We start from the raw sequence: 22995 nt of genomic DNA on the forward strand, positions 1-22995 counted from the left end.
CAAAGCTCTTCTAAGATAATTCCTGAGTGTTGTGAAAAGCATTGATACGAAAGGTTAAGATATTTAGTCCCTTTTCCCTAATAAAGCCTTCCACTCTAAGATGCAAATGTATGTCAGTATACAAGTATATAAGTAACTTCAATTTTGTTCTTGCTTTTGGTGTAGGGTAAAGCCTGGAATGGAAACAATGTACCAGATTTGCAGCTGTGAAGCTGAAAAGATCTAGATGAAGATTGAAAAGGATCTTCCTCCTAGGAAAATAGTGCACCAAGTACAGGAGGGGAAAATTAACAAATAGAGAGAATGCAGGAGTCGTCACTTCTACATACAGTTTGTTTGAATTCATCTTTAGCTTTAAGCTTCTGTGAAGGAATAGACTCTACCAACAGCTTATCATAAAGGTATCTTAATTCAGGATTCAGATTAAAAGAGTCTAATCAAACATACCACTAAAATCAAAAGATAGAATGGAAAATTGATTGTGGACTTATGACTGTCTCATCAGCTCTAATTTAATATGGTGACATCAAGATAAGTCAGCGTGTACTCACATGTAATTTCATCAGTGTTAAAAGACAGTTCAAATGTTGAGACTCTTGATTGCTGAAGTCGAAACGCAATTAAATTAGAACCCACATATAATCTGGTTGGAAAGCATCCACAGATAAACTGAATTCGTGCTTTCTTACAACAAACCAGAAACTAACTGTTAGAAAATAGAAAATCTGACTTGAAAATGAGAGCTAATCTGAAGACGAAATTTGTAAAACCGGGTAGGTTGTTTGGTATGAACACTTATTTAGGAATAAACAGAACACACTTGCAACATCTGGACAGTTTACAAGAATCCTCAGAAGTTTTGGAAACCGATCAAAGTTTTGATGTGCTGCTGTATTTTTTTCCCTGTCCCCTACATAGTACAGAAAATAAGAATGCTTTTAAAGAGAAGTTATTTGGAGAAGTCACTGAAAATTGTAGATCCTGTACTGACTGTGCCATCGGAAGGTAAATTCGGCTTCTGATGGGGAAGCACCAGCGCCCGTTGGCTGTGTTTGCAGACAGGATCTTGCTGCTGTCTGAGGTGCTGAAGCCAGAGGGCTGTGAGGAGGTTCTGTAGATCCCCCACCCCACGGTATGTCCGGTTCCCCTGTTACGCAAGTCAAAAATAAAACCACAGTGCATCAGGTGTGAGAAGACTGCAGTTCACATTGATATGTTTTGACAAGGGATCAAACTGGCAATTAGTTGTGGCCATTGGGCTCCTGGTTACTGTGTTTAAAAAAGGAAGACTGTAATTAGTCTTTACAGCAATACAGAGGAATGGCCTGGGGAAAGGATGCATTTGAATTTCACGACATTATTGCTTAATCATAGATCACTGCATGCTGGAAACTCTTTGTATTACTTTGGTATGCTTAACGATAAGTATGTATGCAGTCTATACTACAGTGCTTCCTTTACAATTATTTTTTTTTTGGTGTAAGCTATGCTTTGTGAAAATTTTATCTTTTAAATCTGGGCTAATGCAGAGATGGCCCTCTGACTGTGAAATTTCATTTAAAATATGAAATTTTAAAACGTATAACTTCACAAAACCAGAACGCATTATCTGAGAATGATGGCGCATCACCGTTTGTGTGCATGGTTAGGAGCTAGAATTGACAGGATGTACTTAGCCATAAGAAGCTGTCCAAGAGAATAGAATTCAGTTTTGAAAAGGGTGTTTTCTGCTTGCTTGCGTGAGCTAGAAAGTTTAAGGTGATTATCTTGAAGAGGTGATAATAAAGGTTCCTAACGATTGTAAGTGTAAAAGGGATGTGTACAGCAGTTTAGCTGTTGGTAGAAATAATGCATTCCTGACTCAAAATAATTGGCTGTGCCAGAGAATTTTCCTTTAAACTCATTTCCATTCCAAGACACACTGTCGCTGGGATTCGATAACATCCTCCAGTCAGGAGTGCACATGAGAAGGCTGAAATCAAGCTGTTATGAAAAGGAACAAACTGATTGGTCTCTGCAAACTCCAAGCCATGGAGATAGTGTTAGAAAGTGTCATGATGACGTGAAGGGTTCAGAGCCAATCAAATGGAGTGTGAGGAATCTGCAAAACTGCTATTTCAAATGCCAGAGTCAGCTAAAAAAAAAACAAGTATTTTTATCCTGGGATAAAACAATTCAGGTTAGGGGAAAATAAACAGGAAGTGGAGATCAGGTGTTCTAGACAAAGAATGCTTAAGGAATGCCTGCACATTACACATCTGATGGTGATGTCTATATAATAATAAGTACCACAGTTGTGCAATACGTTAACATATTCTACGATGAGAAATACAATCAGTTAATTTATTATGCAAATTTTATCACTTTACTTTCTGTTCTGCCACTTCTGCACATCTGCATTTTAACATCTCCACCATTTTTGTTTAATGTGCAGGTAACTCATGTTGTTTTAAAAGTCCTTAATTTTCTCTATTTTTCTTGTTTTTTTTTTTTTTTGCCTCTTTTCTAAATAAATCTTTAAATGAAAATCCCATGCAGTTTTACCTAGATTATCTAGCCTGAGTAACAGGAAATGGAAAAGCAAAGAGTACCTGTAGGTTGTTTTTTGTTGTTTTGTTTTGTTTTAAATAAAACTGTTCCCCTGTCAGAGTATACTGAGAATATTACAGTACCAAAGCATCTTGAAAGAGAAAATCTTAATAAAAAAAAAAAAAATCACAAAAAAATGCAGCAACAAAGCTCAAATCTTTGAAGGCTACGAATTAGCTATTCCATTGCAGATGTTACAGTTCTGCCTAGTTACCACAAGAGGGACACAGAGGAAAGCTAACATAGCACAGGAAAAAAAAATCACAAGAGCTGCATGCAGGTTCATAGCAACATGCGTTTTGCCTTTGTTTAGGAGGATCTTCTGGGATCATAACATTTCTATAGCTTCCTTCATCCCAAATAATCTTTAAAAAGCTTTATAGACCTTAGAAAATGTGATAATAAGCATTAATAGCTAAAATGGATCTTTTCCCAGAACTTCATAATCTTTCCTCAGCTTTTTCCTATTGGAATGTCTGTAGCAGTGTTGGGACAGGGAGTGGTTGGGCTGGCTGTGTTTTTGTTCCATCTCTAGCTATTGGACCAACAAATATTGCAGCATTTACTAGGCATGTGGGCAAGAAGGCTATGGAGCCATTTTTGTTTATTTCTATTTAATTTTCACAAATTAATGGGTGAAGATGCAAATGTTGGAAGATCAGAGCTCGTATAAATGCCTTCACGAAACAAAAGGACCATAAAACCCCTTTAAGTAAATATTGAAGGATTTATTGGACTACTGTGGAATGAAAAAGCACAGTCCTAATACGCACTAGATTGAAAGTAATGGAGCATGTGTATTTAAGGATCTGCAGTCTATTAATCCCTAATGTCAGTAAAGCTTTACTTCCAGCCACAGTGAGACAGAGGCATCACGAGCTGGGCAGGCTGCTTTATCTGAACAATAATACTGGAAGAAAGCGCTGTTCTGAGTAGGAGGGAGATAAAGACTTTTTTATTATGATAACTTTATGGACTTTAGTCCTTAATGCTTAAATTTGTATAACAAGTATTTTAACATCACATTACAAGATCTCTGTCAAGTGGCATTAAACCGAACAGTCATTTTTAAAAACCCCTTTAATGCACAGAGTGTTTTCACGAGCTAAAAGGACATCAGAGAAGTATTAGTGTGTAAATGAAAAAATTTCTCTAAGGTGCCAGAAATCTAAGTGCACCAGTAAATGCAGCCCGGCTTTGATTTCAGGAGTACATGTAATGTAGCATAGAAAACTCATGGAAAAGTGTTGTAATTCATTATCAGTGGAATATGAACGTTGTTATCCTTCAGCAAATTGTGTAATATTTCTGTTTCGACTGATTTACTGCAGGTTCAATTGCCCTGTGGCTATAAAAATATTCCTGAAGGAAGTCATGGATCAGTAGTTTAAAACAATGAAGGAAAAGGAGGAGAAGATCTTGACATTTCTTCTGTGATCTTGAATGGAAAAGGTACTTGGATATTAAGGTGACAAGTGACCTTAAAAGATAATAGCAACATATGAAAGCGAGTAAATGAAACTAGCTATAAACTCTGTACTACAAACCACTTTTCTTTCACTAAGCTAAGTGAATACTAAAAAGCTAAGAAACTGTGAAAAAGTAACTTGATATTAAAGTACTAGTTAAAAATTCAGTATAAAATTTATAACACCTCCCCCCCCCAAATGTATTACAATCCTTTGTACCTTCCACTCCTTGAAGACAGCTGAAGTTTGTGGTCATCCTAAACAATGCCACGTTAACACAGAATCTGAATGCAATGAATTAATGAAGGGGAAAAATCTTCTCAAGAACAGAGCTTCCGGCTTTTTGCAGTTTTTGTCTGCAAAAGTGCTAGGTGAAGTGAGGTACGTCTCTTTAAATGGCCACAGAAGTCAGATTGCGAGCAAAAAGGCATGGCTTTCAAAGTCCAAGGAAAAATTTCTGGAATTGATAGATATATTCGAGAAGACATTTGAGAGTATCTGTTGCTTATTAAGTCTGCCTTTTGTAGGAGTTATGGAAGAAACAGACTTGTTAAAAATACTCTGTTTCTAAAGGGGCATCACCATTTCTTTAAATGGGATTTCTTCAAAACAGATGTTGTTGTATCTCAGCTTAAAAACAAATTTTGAAGCTCTTGATTAACTACAAAGAGTGTACATGTTTCTTTGTTTTAATTTCTGGCAGTTATCCTAGGCAGATGGAGAAGCAGTGAGGTTATTTCGGTATAATGTAAAATCCAGTGCTTCACAAAGGGTTTTGATGTGTGTTTGAATCTTGTGGACCTTTGCGTCTCCCTCAGTTTTAGTGGAGAAAATAGAAGAGTGGTGAATTTTCAGGTTATCCCTGGTGTCTCATTTAAGTTTATAAATACTTTGAGATTTAGCAACAAGACTTCTGATGTGGTAACAGCTTGCTTTCTCCTCAAAGCATTACTGCTTTACAGACATGTTTTTAACTTTTAGGGAAGGTAACTTGCTCAGGGTTAAATGTGAGGTTGTTTTTTTGTAAAGATCATATTCAGAGAACAAGGTATTTGAAAAATGTTATGTTTTTTGAGTCCCAGCCTGTCTTTTTCTTTGTTAATGGTTTAAGTGAATAACATACTTGTATTCTCTACATATAAAGTAAATCCTTCCAAGTTAAACCTTCCTCCTGCTGTGGGAGAAGTCTGTTAATTTGGCACTTGTCTTAAAAATGAAATAATCTAAGCAATCCAATAACTAGGTGTGTTGCCCTTTGGGTTTTGTTGTGGGAGGGCGTCTAAAGTTTTGTGAAGGTTATACATGTAAGAACTTGCGTTTAGTCATATAATGTGGCTACATGACTTACATGAGAAGTTCACATTCCCATTGGCCTAAACACCTGAATTCAAAATGGTTCTTGTCCTGGAATACCAACCATCTAGTTTTCTGCTCTCCAGCTCCCATGGATTATCACCTCTTTTTTTTTTTAACCTCAGTTTCTTTTGATGCGAAGTGCAGACTTTGCCAACCAGGCCTTACCTTTCCACTGCAAATATTAAAGGTTCAGAATGAGTATAAAACATTCATACTGCATTAGCAGCTATAGGTAGGACAAGTAATATTAATGACTGCTTTTCCTTTATTTATTGCCTGAAAAAAATAAAACAGATCTAGAACTGAGGGAAACCAAATACATTAGGTGTTGCAGTAGTTTTCCCATGATGGAAGCCCTTCCACTAGAAACCTTGTCTTTCTGATGTCCTGGGGTGAGTGCAGGGCAAGAAGAGGTTGGGTGTTGAACCAGACTGGTTTCAGGATGGAGAAGCTTACTTGAAGTGGAAAGAATGTTTTCCTTGCAGAATCTTGTGGATTTGAGGAGGAACCAAGCCAGTACTGAGCACAGGTCATGAATGGTTACAGTGTAGCTGTGTAATGCCTTCCCAGAACTCATGAGTTCCTTGGAAATGTACCCAGGACACTGGTAGAATTTCATCAAACAGTATATGTAAAGATCAAAAGGACCGTGGGCTCCCCGATTTAGCACTACTCCTGAGAGAGCGAACATTTCAGTTTATTATACTATCTGCTTCCTAAAACCGATGGGCTTAAGGTAGTGGATTTGCCTCTGCTTGCTTGAAACAAACTTTCCAAGTGTTGGATGGATGGTAAGGAGTGTTTCATAGAGCTCCTGTGCCTGCAGTTACTGTTTTTGTCTTTGCCTTGGGAGCAGCAGCACCTTGTTGGCAACACCCTGGGACCTTCTGTAGACCCGATCCAATCTGTCCTCTACTAGGCTTTCGGCAGCACTTCCAAATTGAATGGAAAGATGCTGGAAAGCCTATCCAAAGAGAGAAGGAGTCCTTCTACCCTGTTCCCTCCAGTATCTTGCGGGCCAGCAATTATCAAGTGGTGCCATCTGAGATCACGCTGAAGAGGCTGCAACGTGCTCTAATGCAAGTGGAGCTTGAATTCCTGGACCCTGAGCAAGGCCCATGGCAACTCTATGAACCCATTGTGGAGTCTGGAAACTGTGAACTGGGGCTGTTTTTAATATAAAAAGAATTGCAAGGCTTAATTTATGATCAAACAGAAGTTTTCAAACTGTTTCTCAGTTCTGATCCAGAAATCCTTGAGCCTTATGTCATGTGGAAGGAACCCAGGGCACAGAAACGTTTTATGCAGTTGATAACAAATGTTATTAAGAAAACAAAATGATGTTGAACTAGATCCTATGGCCTTTATTTAGGTTATAGTATGAAGACAGAGCAAAGGTGCTATGGGAAGCTTTCTGGCAAGTCAGTGACATTTCAATCTCAGACAAGATACTAACATATTAGGCCACCTTCTTGGCAACAGGTTAATATATGACTCTTCTGGAATAGCTGATTGCAAACAGGATCTGAAGAAGGTCTGCAGAGCAATAATTCTAAATAGCACTTTGGTAATGATGTCATTTAAACAAAAAAAGTAATATTAAACATTGGGCAATGAATTCCTTTGGATCAAGAGCAACGCAGGGCCACTGGCCAAGATGCAGAAAAATTTCTACAGCAGGAGAAGTTGCACAGTATAACAAACAGCCTGAGGGACGTCCAAAGCATGCAAGGTCAAGGATGGAAAAGCCGTATTAGAATGACTGAGGAGCAGCAGGATAAATGACCCAATATTTTCTATGAGCATGAACACTTACAAGGAGACAGAGAGAAGGAAGGAATTATAATTCTAGGGAAACAGTGTATTCATTTATGATCAGTCTATGTGTCTTGAAGTCAGAAGCCAAATCTTAGGCTAGCTGGAGCACTAGAACAATGTGAATGATTCCTGTGATCTCACACTGATCTTGAACTATTTGTTCTTCTTGGAGCACAAAGAGAATCCAGTTCTAGCCTGCGTCCACTTCCTCTCTACTGAGGAAGCAGAAAGGTTGAAATGAAACAAGGCACACTATTCTTGTGGACTCAACAAATTGATGAACATCAGGAAACATCAGAAAGAAGAAAAGCTTTGTTATTATAGTGTGTTTTTTCTTTATAGGATGACCCATTATGGATCTACACGTGGTTCTGATTTGAAGGATTAGGCTAGGGTATGGAGATTAACTCTTTACTAGCACATTCATATAGTTTTAAACAAATTCCACCTCAGTTCAGCTATGAATAGCTGAAGGCTTGGTCAGCTTCTGAAGAGGTTCCACAAGCCTCACTCCTTTTTTCCACATTATATCATTCGTTCCATGTTCCGCTAGAGGCCACCACAAACCTCATCTGAAAAAAGAAAGGGAGGGGGCACCTGCAGTACTAAATGGCAAAAGCTCCTGTTTTATAAGAAGCTTTAGAAGTGGAACTTGGATCTCCCTAGAACAACTCTTCCCGCTGTGTTAGGAGTAACTCCCAGATGTGACTTGAGGCCAGCAAATGATCTCAGGCTGTGAGATCAGATTTTGCTGAGTATACAGGGTTAGACATGTTCATTACTCTTTCCAAATCATCTCCTATCCAAACCATGATATTTGATTTCCTTGGGAAATATTGGCCTTCACAGTAGCCTTTACTGCGTTTGTGTATAGAGACTCACAGTTTCAACATTGTCTCCTGCCTCGCCAGTAGAAAGTTGCTTTTGTGATTGCTATTTATTCACCTGAGGCGTGGGGTTCCTGGAATTGTGTGCGCTTTCCTGGAAGAAGTGTTGAAGGGTGTAATGGCTTGTGCAGAAAGCATTCAAAGACTGAAACGATGTCAAGGAGAGACAAGGCAGCTGGAGTTTAGGAAGAGCTCTCAGATTCCACTCTCATGACAGGTATTTCTCTGGCCGTCATTGTCTCAGGAACTCAATGTCGCTTACACCCAAAGTGTTTTGGCTTGAATAAAGGTTAATGGAAGAAACTGACTGCTGTGCTAGCCAAAAGCAATTGGCCTTTATTGAAGGGAGCATTGCAAAAATACAGAGGATCGAACTTCTAGTTTCCACGTGGAATTAAAATTAGAGAAATTCTGTGACCATTACAATTGGATGAAATATGTGTCCTTGCAATCCTTGGATGGGGAAAGCTGTTTAAATGAAGCAAGGACTTATTCTGAATCTTTACCCAGACCTTGATACTGAAAAATATTGTGAAAAATGTTAGTTTTGCTTTTGTGACTGTTTTTCAGATTTGGGTGGGGTCAGCAAAAGGAATTGCCAGAAATCTCCAGAGCCAGTTCATTCCTGTGAGATTTCTGGTCTGATATTTTCTTGAAAACTCAAGAGGTTTGGATTAGTCTCCAAACTCCATCTTTCTGGAGAGCTTCCACCACTTCTGAGCCTGTGTACATGCATGCCATTTTTCCATTTCTCCAGGGGTGAAAAGAAAAACCAACCCATGGTCTGGATGATGTTGAATTTTCCTCTGAGGTTATAAATGATGTACAAAGGAGCACAATTTTCAAATAAGGCCAGTAATCTGTAATGTCTCAAAGCTCATGAAAATAGAATGTGCATGTGTGAAGAGATGTATTGGAAGATGAGCTGACAATATAGTGTGCAGGGAAAGGCATGTGTTTAGTAGATGAAGCAAGCAGTTTCACAAATTTAACTGTTCATTTTAAGGCTAATAGGCTTCTTGGATTGATTCTCTTGACTTGCACCTGCTAATACCTTTCTAGGTAGCGTGGACGAGGTAACACCGATATTCCCTTCAGCGTTGAGAGCGCTGCAGCTCAGATAACATTCTTGAGTCATACCTGTGTGCTTTCAGACCTCAGTGGGGAGATACTTCTGCATGAGAACAGCTGATTATTTAACATTGTTATCTAACCAAATGTGAATGAGGAGGGCTCAGCTGCCTGCATCTGTGCTATTATTTCTGTTTGAAAATTCATCTTCATATTGTATGAGATCTCTCTTTTGAAAAAGACAAAGTGATCCTGCTACTGAGGACGATACCTGTCCTTCCCCACCCCCAGAGCGTGGGCCGTGCGAACATCTTAGTCTATTCATACTTGTGACAGCTGTAATTATCTTCGACAGAAAGCCTATGGAACGCCTCAGGCATACACTGGAAGAGGGGACAGCAGCGTGGAGAATACACTGCCTTGTGATATAACGGGGTCTGTCTAGAAGACAGTGGGCTTGTCATTCTCTCCTTATCCTTGAGGAGCTGGTATTCTTTTGTGGTCAAGGTTTTGGGAACAAGTAACGAAGGCACAAAAGGCAGTTTCTAGGAAGAAGATTTGTTCTTGCTTATTCAAAATCTAACAAAAGTTTATTAATCAGTTGAGGTGGGGTATAAGCAAAAAAGATTGAGAGACAATGTTCTGCTCTACCACCATCATAAAAAGAATGATTTTTTTGTGGAATATTAGGGCTCTGCAATAATAACGCCATTTTCTTTTTTTCATATTAAAGATCCTTGTTTTGTATAGGAAAATGAGGCCACTTTACTCTCACCAATCTGCTGGTGCTTCTTAAATCCCTCTATTCTTTGTGCCCTTGTAGTCATCCTGATTCCTTGGCAATTGAAGAAAACACCTACACCTGAAGAGTCTTCACTGTAATTCACAAAGGCTGTGTTTCCACACTGCCCTTGTGGAAGAAAAAGTCATGTTTCTGTATGCAAGTATTAAACTACTCATAATAAAACTGAATTTAAGTGCGTAGCCTCTTCCTGAGAAAAAGTGTGTTGTATTTAGTGATCAACTTCTTTTCTCCCTTTCTCTGATCCACCCGCTATTCTGAAGAGTTGAGTTTGGAGAAAGCAATGGTCAGGCTTCTGACCTACTGCTTTCAGCGTCCCCATGGTTGGTGAAGATGTAAGGGCAATTAAGTTAGTCCTATGTGATCTATCCTTTCTTCCTCTTTGTAAAAGAGAACTCTAATTTGCACCACTGAAAAAGTTTATGTCTCTTGCAAGAGCTGACTGCAGATGATATTTTTACCGGGTACCTTAACGGTGGTCTTTTAATCACTGGTGTCCCGAAAAGACCTGATTGCTTGGTGCTGGTTTTGCTTATTTACAGCTGTTAAATCACACTTGATGTCATCCTTCTGGTTTTTGGTGGCTTTTTGTGTGTGTGGGTGTGTGTGTGGTGTTTCCTTTAAATATAAGGAGTAGAGCTAATTGCTATGGTGAGGTTATTTGAAAAAGAGCAAAGGGAAAGAAAAAAAAAATGGGCCCTGTTGCAGGCAGTGAGAGGAAGTGTCAAGAGAGCTATCATTAATCTTGAATCAACACTTAGTAAAAAGCTACAGCTTTCTGCTGCATGTATCCAGGAGGCCTGAACAAATTTGCTTAATATAACTTCTGGCATGGAAAGTTTCTTGACGTTCCCTTGAGATGTCCCCAGAAAGGACAGCTTTGTGGTCTGTCTGAACACCGTTAGTAGGACTCTTGGTCCAGCAAGTTGGAAAAGGTAACTTACCACTTCATACTTCTGAGGCAGAATAAACTCTGAAGTTCAAATTTTCTCTGTGGGTCTTTGGGATGAGACCGTAGAAAGCACAGTTCTGTCTCCTGTGAATGGATGCTAACCATTCCTTGGCTCTCTCTATAAAAAGTGTGGTTTTCTCTGGGGTCCCAAGCCAAATGTTTCCCTTTTTTTCCTGCTGTTCTGCACTCTGTTATATATTTGGCCGTGCTCTCTGTCCCAAAGGTGTCTATGTTCTGGTGGTGTTAGGTATGAATAAATTGTCAAGTTCCTTGGGATCTTCCTTGCTGAAAGGCGCGATGGAAACTTGATCTTTTTTTGAAGCTGCATGGCAAAGGGCTAATGGCCTGTGCCAACTTGTGGCCAGCAAGCAGTAATTTGAGGACAGCAAATACTCGTCTATGTAATACTTGTGTATATGATACAGAAATAGCATTATTCAGACACAGTGTGTGCGCTTATGTGTAGCTACTGAACTAATCACGTGCAGACAGCTCCAGGAACATATAAGAGTAGATTTCCAGGGCCCCTCAGGTTGAGTATTCTGCCTGTGAAGGGGTCAATGCCAGATGTTTCTTTGAGTCAGTAAGTCTTGGGAGATGATCAAAAGCAAGTCACTGCTCCCTAAGACAGGTCCCTAGGCTATTAAAAAGTGTACGTGCTGTCTGCCCACCTACATGCGTGATCTCAGAGCCCTGAGCACTTCCAGTCCCTTCTGTAATGAGACAATTCCTGTTTACACTATTGCTGAAGACCCCTGGATTGCACAATAGGAAGGTTTGACCATGGAGATGGATTATATACATCACTTAGGGGAAAGGAAAAACCAGCCTGCTTAGAAGAGTTTTTGTTTTTAAGGTTTGCCATCCCTGAGAGTTTTGGGAAGTGACTTAGTGCACACTGAGCAACGAGTGAAAGCAATCAGTAAAACTGTGTTATTGTCATTATGACTCTGGGAGGTGTCTTTTAGTAGCGAAAACCAAAAAGGGAGACCACGGCCAAAGCAATTTTACTGAAAAAACTGCATGCTCCAAGCATTAATGATACTCCCAACAATAATTCCCAGCAAGACGTGATGGCTTAACCATCGCATCAGTTTGCATCTCTCTTGGTCAAAACAGCCTTCGGTCGTCTCCCTTTTTCCAGTACAATTCAGTGAATTATTCCCAGTTCCCTCAACGAGTCTGAGCTCCCGCTGGCTCCTGGAGCAATAGTAGCTCATTGTTGCAAATGAGCTTAATCCAGTGTTAGAAGTCTTTATTGTCCCTAATAGAAAATGGCATGAATAGTAAAGGAAAAAATGTGAGATGTTTCCTGTAAGGTTTTAACAACCCTCCTGGGTGTATGATTACAACATATGCTGGGGAATAGTTCTGAGCAGGGTGGCGGTAGGGAGAAGGAGCTCTGGCAGTATTTTACACCCCCATCTGTAAGCCTCATTACAGCGAGCTGCTTGAGAAGAAGGGAAGGATGGGAGACAGCTCTTCTAGATCTGAATGTACCACTGCTTTTCAGCCTCTTGGGCTTCTGATTTGCCATAGTTTGTCTTTAGCAGGCTTAAACGAGAGACAAAGCAAAGCTGAAGGAGGGCCGATGTGAGCATTGTGGGCTTACGAGAGCCCTTTGGTTGGCCTCCTGCCCTCAGATTTGTAACAAATGTTTCAGTTCCAGGTGTCTTTGTTCTTTTCAGACAGCATTATGCTGACAGCATGTCTGAGGCATTTTGGAAGGGGTAGGATTATCAGTGTGAGACCCAGGAGTGGCGAGCATCTGACAGTGCTGTGACCTTTCTAGAGAGAGCAAACAAAATTCTGGGCCATATTTTCAATGAAGGACAACGCTCAAGGTGATCTTGTGTTCAAGGTATTGTATTTCAGCTTTGACTCTAACCAGACCTTGGACCTATAGTATAGATTTTTCTCCAGTCCTGTCACCGGCCTTGTCTCCTGCTCTTCCTGACTAGAGTCCTTGGATGGAGCTACTAGAAATCAAGCTCTCTAGCAGACTGGGCTACCTGAGCAGCTGAGGTTAGCCTCGTCCATGTTTCCTGCTGCCCACTGAGTATTGGAAGGTCAGGGTCACATCTGTGATGAAACCAAACTGTGGCGGTGTTACGGTTCACCTAAACATTTTTGATTCGTCAAAGGGCTATATTTTCTGATATTTCCTTCTCTTGCAAAAGTATAGCTTTTTTTGTTGACACTCCCCAGAGTTCCTACATCCCCATGTGTAATTCTCAGCCAGTGAGGGCAGAATATGTCATTCCCAGGAAGATCAGCAACTTATGGTGGTGGTAAGACGCCCCAGACAATATGTACTATCGCTTATTTTAGGCGAACGTGTATGTGCATATTTTTTAGTACCTTTCCTTGCCAATGTTTGTGAACGAAGATTCCCCTTCTTCACAGAAAGATGGTTTATTTATTACAGTGCTGGCATGAGCTTTGGGCATTCAGATTCAATTTACTTGCGTGGTGTGACCTAGTGCAGGCTGCTTAGCTTCTGAGTGATTCTATTCCACATCTGTAGAACAGCGTTCTTTCTCAAGAAGAGGATTGTGGCAATAAAAATGCAGGCCATTTGGTTCTCTCGTGGTTGCTACAAATTGGTTATCTTTGGGGGAGTTTGATTAGAGAGACCAAGATACAAACTACCTTGAGAGACTGAAGCTGCTTCCAACTCATACTGGTAGCTTCTTCGGGTAGGTCCAGAGGCACAGGAAATCTGTCCTGATGATGCACCTAAAAATTTTCAGTCTAGCAACTTTCTTTTCCCCCTACTCCAGCATTCACTGAGTTAAAAAAAAAAAAAAAAAAAAAGAGAGAGAGAGAGAGAAAGAGTAAAGACTGCAATTACTTGATATGTGTTTGATGACTTACAAATGTCCCCTACTTATCAAGTGTGCATTTGTTGCGTTGGCTATTCAACAGCAAAAATAACGGAAAAATCCTAATCAGGTCCTGCTGCTTCTGGTTACTTGTGTTGGTTGGGGGCTAGGAGCTGAGGATAAAAAGAGTTTGAATGTGTTCTCGGCTCATCTGTCTTATTTTTGGGAGCCAGCCCTCAGACGCTGGAAGGCATCTCTGCACCTTTTTTCAGAAACTATTTAGCAGCTATTTTTATACACTAACTTAGTGTTGTTTGTATTTTCTAGCATTCTAAAACTAAGAAAATGTTCCGTTTTTCTGTAAGGAAAAGCGATGTCCGCTTGAAAAGTCAGACTTTCATACACAGAATGGATAAAAGCATCAAATTTCTAACAGCGTTGGAGAAATAAGCAGGAGAGTTGACCCTTCTGGAATTCTAATCTTGCTTCAAGGATGGCCCCACTTTCTATGCTGTAAGGCAATAGCTTCCTCAGAGGGGACTCCCCTGTCACAGCGTGCCAGTCGCTGTGATACCACAGTTGTGGTCCAGCGTTTTGTCATTCTGCCTGTTGCCACAGAGGGTTGTGTGCCTTTTTTTTTTTTAGGTCATGTAAATGGCTTCACTGTTATTAGCCAAATTCCACTAGCAGGGTAGAAAACAACAAGAAGAATGAATGATAAAGTTAACGTAGTGCGCAATGAAGCCATGTCCATTTATTATATTTTGCAGGCTTGATTCTCTGTCATTGCAATTTGCCATTGATTAATTGAAAGAAACATTAAAAGTACTTAAAAAAGGCCTTCAGTTCTTCAGTGACCTTCAATACCTCACTTCCCTTGGGGATTTAAAGCTGGAGACATAAACCAGACTGCAGCAAGCTGTAACTCTTCAAACATGTAAGAAAGCACGGCCTGTAGTGGATTATTGCATCTTGCAATAAAATGAGGCATATTGGGGCTATTACTATGTATTGAGGGATGGAATTTGCATGGAATATTTACATCCCTGTAGGTGTCGATGTTAAATAATGAATCTGCCTTCCATAACACACTGGTGTTGTTATTTACATTACTGGTTTATACCTAAACTTTGTTACCTCAGGACCGCAAATAGCTCTAAGCACAAATCATTTAGGAATCTTGTTTGTTGAGATGGTGTTTTAGCAACGGATGAAATAAGTATTTGTACATAATCAAGCTGTAAAATCGTGTTTTGCAAACTTCACAAGATAGAGGTTTGTTTTGGCTGGGAACACATGAACACATGGTAGAGAGGTAGGACAAGACTGAAGGTTCTGCTCACTGCTGAGCATCAAACTTCACTGTCCAGTCCTTTCCACGGTGTCTGTCTTCGGAATTTGCCAATGCTCATCTACAGCATTCAAAATAAGTAGATGCTGCAAAAAAAATCTAACGTGCTGGTTTTGTTACTTATCTACTCAAGAGTGAAATAGAAAGGAGTGGTGCGTGAATGTGTCAGGTTGGTTCGACCTCAGTTGTAATCCTATAGTCTACCAGAACAGAGAATGTACCTTCTGTGTTATTGATACTTTATGCATTGTGACATTTAACAAAAAACATGACTGATTATGATATAGTTCAGACTTCAAGGCTTAGAACTAACAGTCGACAGTCTGCAATGTGACCATTTTTCTTCTATTGGATGTATAAAACCTGGACGTTTACCTGCATTACCAGGCTCTTTCGTAACAGTATTGAATTGAAATGCAAGTTATCAAATATATAATGCTCCTTCAATGAAGGAGCTAATCTGCTCTCTTGAGTGCATAGTGAATAAGAAAAGAAGCAGTGGGCTTAAATAGTATCCCGTGGAAACATTGACAGTGGGAATATAAAGCATCCAAAGGCTGCCTGGAGTGGTTGTGAAGTCTTCATCACGAGAGAAAGTCTTGCTCAGGAACGCCATAGGTACTATTGAACCTGTATTGGGAGGAAAAGGAAAAGATTATTTTTGAAATCCTTACTGATTGTCTTTTACATAATTTTTGTTTCTTATGTATTTTCCATGAATATATAAGAAACTCTGTAAAACTTAGCGCACTCTTTCAGAGGGTGTAGGTGTTTTTCACTTATTTTTAGAACTTGACCTTACAAGACTGAAAAATAACTTTTTCCTTCTGACTTTTGTTCTTCAGCTGGCAAACATTAGTTAAAAACACAGAGATGGAAAATATTTAAACTTTAAACTAGCATGATCTTTTCTTTTTGTTGTTTGTTTGTGTGCTAGTTTCATTTGTGATGTCAGCTCCAGTCAGGGAAAAAGGTGTAACTAACCTGGCACTGCGCAGAGAGCAAAAATATGGGTAAGCTGAAGCCCAAATAAACACTATCTCCTGCTCAATTTTATTTATTTATTTTTATCAGTAATGCTTAAAAAATAGTATTGACAAATCTGGGAGATGTTTCCCCATCAGATAATAACAAGTTCAGATATATCAGGTATTTTTTAATTTGTCCTTTTCAAACAGGAACTGTCACCCAGAAATAATCACATCACGACTGAACATTTTCTGATCTGCTACTGTGTGTTTAAGCTGCATTAGAGCAGTGATTTACAAGGATTTCTAGTCATTAGACCTGAATAAAGAAAAGTGCAGAATGAGTCCAAGGAAAATAAGGGTAGGAATGACCTCATCGTGTGGAGACACCATGTCTTGCTCAACTTTAGAAAGCTGTGTAGAAACTAGCTGCATTTTTCTCTGTTCAGTTATTTTGCTACCATTAATGAATAGAAATGATCCCAGAATCTCTTGCAGAGTAAAGAGAAGTGGCTTTGGGTTTCTAGAAGAATGTCAAGACATACTGATCCCTGCCTTCATATGCAGAAGACTTATTTGTCAGCTATTTATAACTGGTGTAATGCAGATACAATAAACCACGGTTTATTTCATTAAGAGAGCAATAAGATGCACGGTTCTGTCACCGTGCTGTCCCATACCCATTGTTGCTGAGGGAAATGGAAGTCATTTCTCAGCAGTGAACACTCCTGATGTTACTGAGTTTGAGAACCTGCAGTTTTTGTCTTGTGCTAACAGCAAAGTTACTTACAAGTAACATGCTTTCATGTGAGCGAGGTCAGTATACTCTCCAGCTTCCACTAATAAATTCGTTATTAGTGACTTTAGGAGGGAAAAACAGAGATGGGGATGAACTCGCAGACTGCCCATGTCACCAAAGTTCTCGCTTTCTCTTCCCTGTGAAGAGATCCAGCATCACTGCAGGTAGCCCTTGATGCTTTAAGTACTTTGGGGACTTGCAACATGCCCATACAAGATACTCTTCTGAAGAGAAAGGTTCCCTTTTTTCCTTTAGTCTTTCGCAGTCACTCTGGGAGCTTTCTTCTTTTTGTCAATTATCTGAGTTTCTTTAGTCCATGATAAAAACAAAGAAAATGATCTAACTTCTCTATAATATGGCTTTGATTAGTTAATTTGGATGTTGAATAATGGGCATAATTAAAAATACAGTGAATTTTACATACAACATAGTCACCAGTTCATAGTGTTATAATAGTGCTTGTTATTTTGAGCAGATGAAAGTGTTCAGAAGAATGCCCTCCTTTCCCCTTTCATTTCCTTTCCTTCCCTTTCCATTTCAATAGGAGTTTGATCGTCTCATCATTCTATAAGGGCATATATTTCTCCACACAAAGCAAATCTGCTGTGAATTGTTGCCAGGCTAACCTCACAAGAGACCCTTGTTCATTCTTAATTCCATGTGAATTATATCTCTTTCTTTCTCAACTTTCATGACTTCTCACTTGGAAAAAAAAATAAATCTGGATAGCTGGCAAGAACCGTCCTTTATTAATGACCTATGACGCTTCTGTTGAAGTACTGTAAGTACTGTGCTTACAGCTCTCCACTACAACAGTATGTTCTAATGGGATCCCTTGCAGGCCTTCTAGTAGGGTCCTGGACTGAGCAGTCTGCAAAGTCTGAATGCCTCTCTCACCTCCTGACAACAGCATCGTAAATATAACCTTGAGGGACATCAGCTATCACTGTTTGAGGTGAAAGACTCGGTCTCTGTGGAAGAGAGACTGAGTTCATCCCCCATTCATTGTTTTAAAATAAAAATTGCAAACATAATATTTCCCAGACCATCACTGGAAAAACAATGTTTTGTCTTCTCTAATCAGTTGTCATGGTCTTGATTTGTCTGCAAGCACCTAAAAGTTTTAAAAACTGGGAAACTCAATTGTTCTGAGTTCCAGCTAAACCACTTTTACTTGCCACAAGTAACAAACCCCCAAAGCTGATTTCTCTGGTGGGTTCACAAGAAAAAGGCACATACTGTGCGTAACATGAGGTGATGTGCCAGAAGAGCAGAATCATACAAATGCCACCCAGTTAACAGAAGCAAATTAACTCTATATTTAGTATAGATTTTGCTTGGTGCAAGAAAATGTAAAATCTGTCTGCTGCAGCAGTCCTGTAATATAAAACAATATTTGCTTACTGTAGTGGGCATGCATGCTCACCAGCGTCTACAAGACTGCACAGTTACCTTCAAGAAGTGTGCATAGCCACAGGGATGGGAAGTTTTTCCCTGATTATGGGAGGTCTGAGGCCAAAATGAGGAAAAAAACTTTGTGTAAATATCCAAAGATCCTGCTTCTACAAGACTTTAAAGACTGAGCTACTGTTTTCTGGGGCTTTTCTTGTCTGTAGTGTCCCCAGGGATGCTGCATGATAAACACACTGACAGATTTCACAATCAAACAGTGAGAATTTGTGATGAGGAATTTCACTGGTCTTCAGACTAACCTTTTTTATAGGTCACAGTTTAACTTGCAATTTCCTTGATGTAGTAGCTTTAAGATTTTCTTTGGGCAAATTTTCTTTGGCTGCTCTAGATAGATTTCTCAATCCGCTCTGTGTCTTCTGATGGAAAGTGCTGGATTGAGACTGAGCGATGGAAAGTGCTGGATTGAGACTCGTTCCTTCACATGCAAGAAACAGCAAAGTCTCCCTTCCCTTCATGCTGCTATCTCTGCACTGCATTCTTCCTTTAGATGAGCCTGGGTGGGGGGTAATAAGAATCAGCCTCTAAGGGCTAGTACATTTGCCTTATATCTTTCTGAAGACAGTGTGATGGCTTCTCTTTGGAGCTGAAAGATGATTCAGTAAGTCTGCCCCAAGTGTGAGTGGTAAAACTGCCTTTTGGGGGTTTAAAGAGCCTTTCCTGAAACTCTAGTGAAGTCCAGATGTCTCATAGCTTTTGTGATCTTGTGAGCAGTTTTAGAAGGAAAATCTGTGAGGGATAGGACTATGAATCATCCGTCTATCCTGTGTCCATGAAGAAGAAATAAAAACCCCGATCCAAAAAAAAATCCATTTAATTCTGGAATTTTCTGACCTATTTTGGTGCAAGCTGGTCTAAAAAAAAATTAAGCTACTCTCCTGATGAGTTTCTCATATTGTTTACTTTTGTAACGTTCTCTGTGGACTAGCAGCCAGAAATGACGTCCACCCGTCGTCCAGCATCAGAGAATAAGAACTTCAGAGGAAGGAATGCAACTTCATAAATAGCAAACCACAGATACTAATGGGGAGCAGAGGCAAACCTGCAGGTTAAAATTTGTTGCAAGAGAAGCCCGTACATCCACACTGCCTGAAGATTCGAAGATGATTTCAGATCTAGCCTTTGTTTTTCTCCTCTGCCTCTCTTATCCTTTTTCATCATGTCAGCAGAGAAGAGCAGGTAAGTAATTCTGATTTTCTCTGTTTTCTGGACTGCTGTGCTTTCTAGCCTCCTATGAATATTCTGTTTTGCAGCAGAGAATGAGGAGAAGATAACATTTCAGCTGCATCTGCTGAAGCCTGAAAGCAATGTTTAGGGGTTTTGTATGAAACTTGAAGCCGAACTGTCTAAATATTCAGTCTTAGATTTCTTCCCCGTTTCCCTCCTGAGTAGTGATTTATTTTTTTTTTAAGAAAAACATTTATTCTAGGGCAAATGGAAATTTTGTTGTGTTTCTGTAATGACCTGCAAGAGACAATTTATTTTAGTCTGCATTTTGCATGTGATTAAATTAAAATATCTTATACAGCATGTCCAAAAGCAAGAGTCTTGAATATTCTCTCTGCTTGTGCACACAGAGCTTAGGGAAGCCCTGACTTCTAGGAACTTAGCTACGTTCATTACAAAAGTTCCACTTTTCTGAACAGCCTGTTAGGAGAATGCTCAGCTCTAAGAGGATCTGAGATGCAGCAGGCTCAGACCTAAAGGACCGTGTACCAGAGATTCAAGCGTGTGCTTGCAGAGAGAATGAACCCTTGGAGAAGGATGCATAGTAATGGAAATGTCTGCAAGTGCATAGACTTACTTTGGAAATCACTCCTAAGTAGTTCACTCACTATTGTAAATTTGAATCTTAAAAAAAAAAAAAGAGAGAGAGAGAGAAAAAAAGAAAAAAAACGTTTATTTTGAGATATATCTTGCTACTAAGAATGGAAAATTCTTCCCAGGAATAACAAAAGCTGCCTGAAGCCTTCATGCAGAGTTTATTCAAAACCTCCGTTTGAAGTTCAAAATTATATGCGAGCTTCTTGTTTTCAATAAAATAGGAAATATCATTTTCATTCACTCCCTCTGTCTTAGAATGACACATTTGCGGTACTTTTGATTTAATTCCCAGACCAAAATGTATTGGAGAGGTTACAAATATTCATCAAGTCCTCTCCGTTCTGTGCAGGGAAGACCCACGAGGCTTTCAGGCTCGTTTGTCACATAAAAATGCCTAAGTTGTTGTACTGAGGCAGTAGCATGGGCTGACGTCCTGCTCTGGCACTGCCAAATTCTTCGTTCTCAGAGGAAGCAGACCCCCAGCTCCAGCTCATTTTCCCCTGCCCATTTCCCTTCCATTTGTCGAACATACTGCTATTCTTGTCTTCATAAAGGTTTGCTCATACGGTAGGCAAGGTGTGACTTCTGTTAAAGGATTGATTAATCTAGAAAAACCTTGAGAAATGAGGTTGTGCTTTCTCATGGCAGACAGGAGAATGCCAGAGCTGAACTTTCTGTCCAATTGTTTTTAAATGGTTCAAATTTTCTTAACACATATTTCTGGAAACAGTGAGCTACTTCCATTCGTTCTTCTTGAGCGAAGCTGACGAGTATAGACTAGGTTTTTAGCATGCCTCAGTCGACTAGGCAAGGCTAGAATCTAGCAGAAAATCATGTTAATCTGCCCTAGGTGACCTTGTAATATAATTTATAGTCTCTGTTCAGCTTAGTTTAAACAGGATTTTGCAGCGTTGCATGGATGAGCAGATGGACCTTCTGTGTCCCAAACCCACTGTGATGCAATTTGAAAGCGCCGCTGCCTGGACAGAACCCATCTTTATGCTGTGAGAAAAAAGTCTGGACCTTGAGAACGGGCGATGCAATGGCTGATGTGCCGTTTTTCCACGTTCAGTGCTTGGCAGCACATCTGGGATAGACTCAGCAAAGAGCCTCGCTTTAGCTGTGCCCTTCATAGTAACTTCCACAGCACTGAATTACTAATTTGCTGCTTTTGGCAGCAAAGGCTTCCTATGTGTGAACTGCACAGACCATGCCAGATTAACGGCTACCGCAATGGCCAGACTGCCAGGCCAATTTGTTTGCTGAGGGGTAACTGTTACCTATCTGAGTAACAGCAGTGGCTGATGATCCCTGTCTGCCCTGCCCAGAGCAAGACTTGGTTATTTCCAAGCCATCTTCTAGTTGGGATGTGGGAGAGACTGGTGTGGAGGATTCTGTATCTTTAATGTTAAATTTAAGCTAATTTTATCAGTTGGTTTGTACTGCTAATGGCTCCTCTGTGTTTTTTCCATCCACTGTGCTTTTTGTAGTAGAAGTTGGTCCTGAAATGCTGGAAGAGATGAGAGAAACTAACCGTGTGTTAATGGAAGTTCGAGACTTGTTGAAACAGCAGGTAAGTGAAAAAGGCACCTAACTCCTTTTATCCTGCTCGGGATCAGTCACTGAATCTTCTGTCTGAAGTGCTGAGTTCTGGGACTGGGGGGCCTCTTCTTCCATTTGGTCAAATAAGCAGTAGAACAGTTGCTGTGAAAGCCAAGATCAAGAGGTGATCTCACAATTAGATCTGTAATTCTGAGATAAAGCAGCAGATTCTGCTGCTTGGAACCATGTCGGGTAAAAGCATACATGAGAACAAACTCTTAGAAAACAGACACACGCTCACAGTTGATGTATGTTTAACTGGAAAAACAAGTCACTTTTTCCTTGGTTTTGCGGGCACATGAAATCAGTAGCATCCAAACTTGGAAGATGGAAGAGGCCTTTCAGCCATCTATTGGGGTCCTGGAAAGGGAAGTCAGATGGAGTCTAAACAAGCTCTGTATTCATTCCTTCCTCTTGTTGTTTTAATCCTAAGCCTTTCTGGCTCTGGTAGTTTCTTAGGAACTTTGGAACTTCTTGGGTGCTTAGATCCTTTCCCGTTTTAATGAGGAGATGGTGGTTTGTCTGGTCAACTCTCTTTTAAGTACAGAAAAAGGTTCCATTCTCCCTTTATCCATTCTGGGAGCTGAGGGCAGCAGCCTCTGCCTGCCAGCTAATTGGAATGGCAGACAGGTCTCAGTGCCAGTTCATACTGGGCGGCCTCTAATCTGCAAAAACATCTGTTGCATGGAGTTACTCTCAAATTTCAGGCTTCTGCATAAATACCCAGTGTTTACTAGGAATCAGGTCAGACATGGTTCCTGGCAGCCTGGAGCAATGATTTCCAGTATTCCCTTCCAGCTTAGCACTGATTCTCCATATAGGTTTTCTGTTTGTTCTTTCTCTCGCTCTCGCCACCTACTTTTTTTTTAATCCATGGCCTTTTTCTCAACAGCGCTTTCAGGAAAACCCCTCCCCAGAAGACAAACTTGCATATGTCACTGGAGAGCCAAGGTGGCAGTTCATAATGCCTTAATCTGTGCAAAGATTTCCTAAACTTACTTTTCCCTGATTCATCACCTTGGGATTTTGGCAATAAGGATAGCAGAAGGAGTATTAATAAAAGGCCAGGTCTTCTCTCGCGAGCCAAAGGCTGAAGAATTCTTGGCACAAAGGAACCTCAGATATTCATTAGCAGCACTCCAACTTCTCCCCTCTGCTCTCTTGTCACCCACTCCTAATGGGACATGTTCTGGGGATTTGGATTAGATGCAT

The 22995-nt window shown here is 40.1% G+C and overlaps 1 protein-coding gene across 5 annotated transcripts in view; it reads left to right on the top strand.

Annotated features, from left to right (window-relative positions):
• The first annotated feature begins 165 nt into the window (after positions 1–165).
• Positions 166–22995, top strand: part of COMP (cartilage oligomeric matrix protein) — a 35355-nt gene continuing 12525 nt past the window's right edge. The window contains exons 1-4 of one of the 5 annotated variants that reach the window (XM_080566406.1): positions 166–401; positions 3921–4041; positions 19286–19536; positions 21672–21754. In XM_080566406.1, the coding sequence (XP_080422532.1) occupies positions 19461–19536; positions 21672–21754 (159 nt within the window). In that variant the 5' untranslated portion in view covers positions 166–401; positions 3921–4041; positions 19286–19460. Of the gene's footprint in view, positions 402–3920; positions 4042–10604; positions 10928–19285; positions 19537–21671; positions 21755–22995 lie in introns of those variants that run through there. The other 4 variants (XM_080566407.1, XM_080566404.1, XM_080566405.1 and 1 more) reach the window with 4 other exon arrangements.

This window comes from Anser brachyrhynchus, assembly GCF_964034855.1.
Source record: "Anser brachyrhynchus genome assembly, chromosome: 23".
Classification (NCBI taxonomy): domain Eukaryota; kingdom Metazoa; phylum Chordata; class Aves; order Anseriformes; family Anatidae; genus Anser; species Anser brachyrhynchus.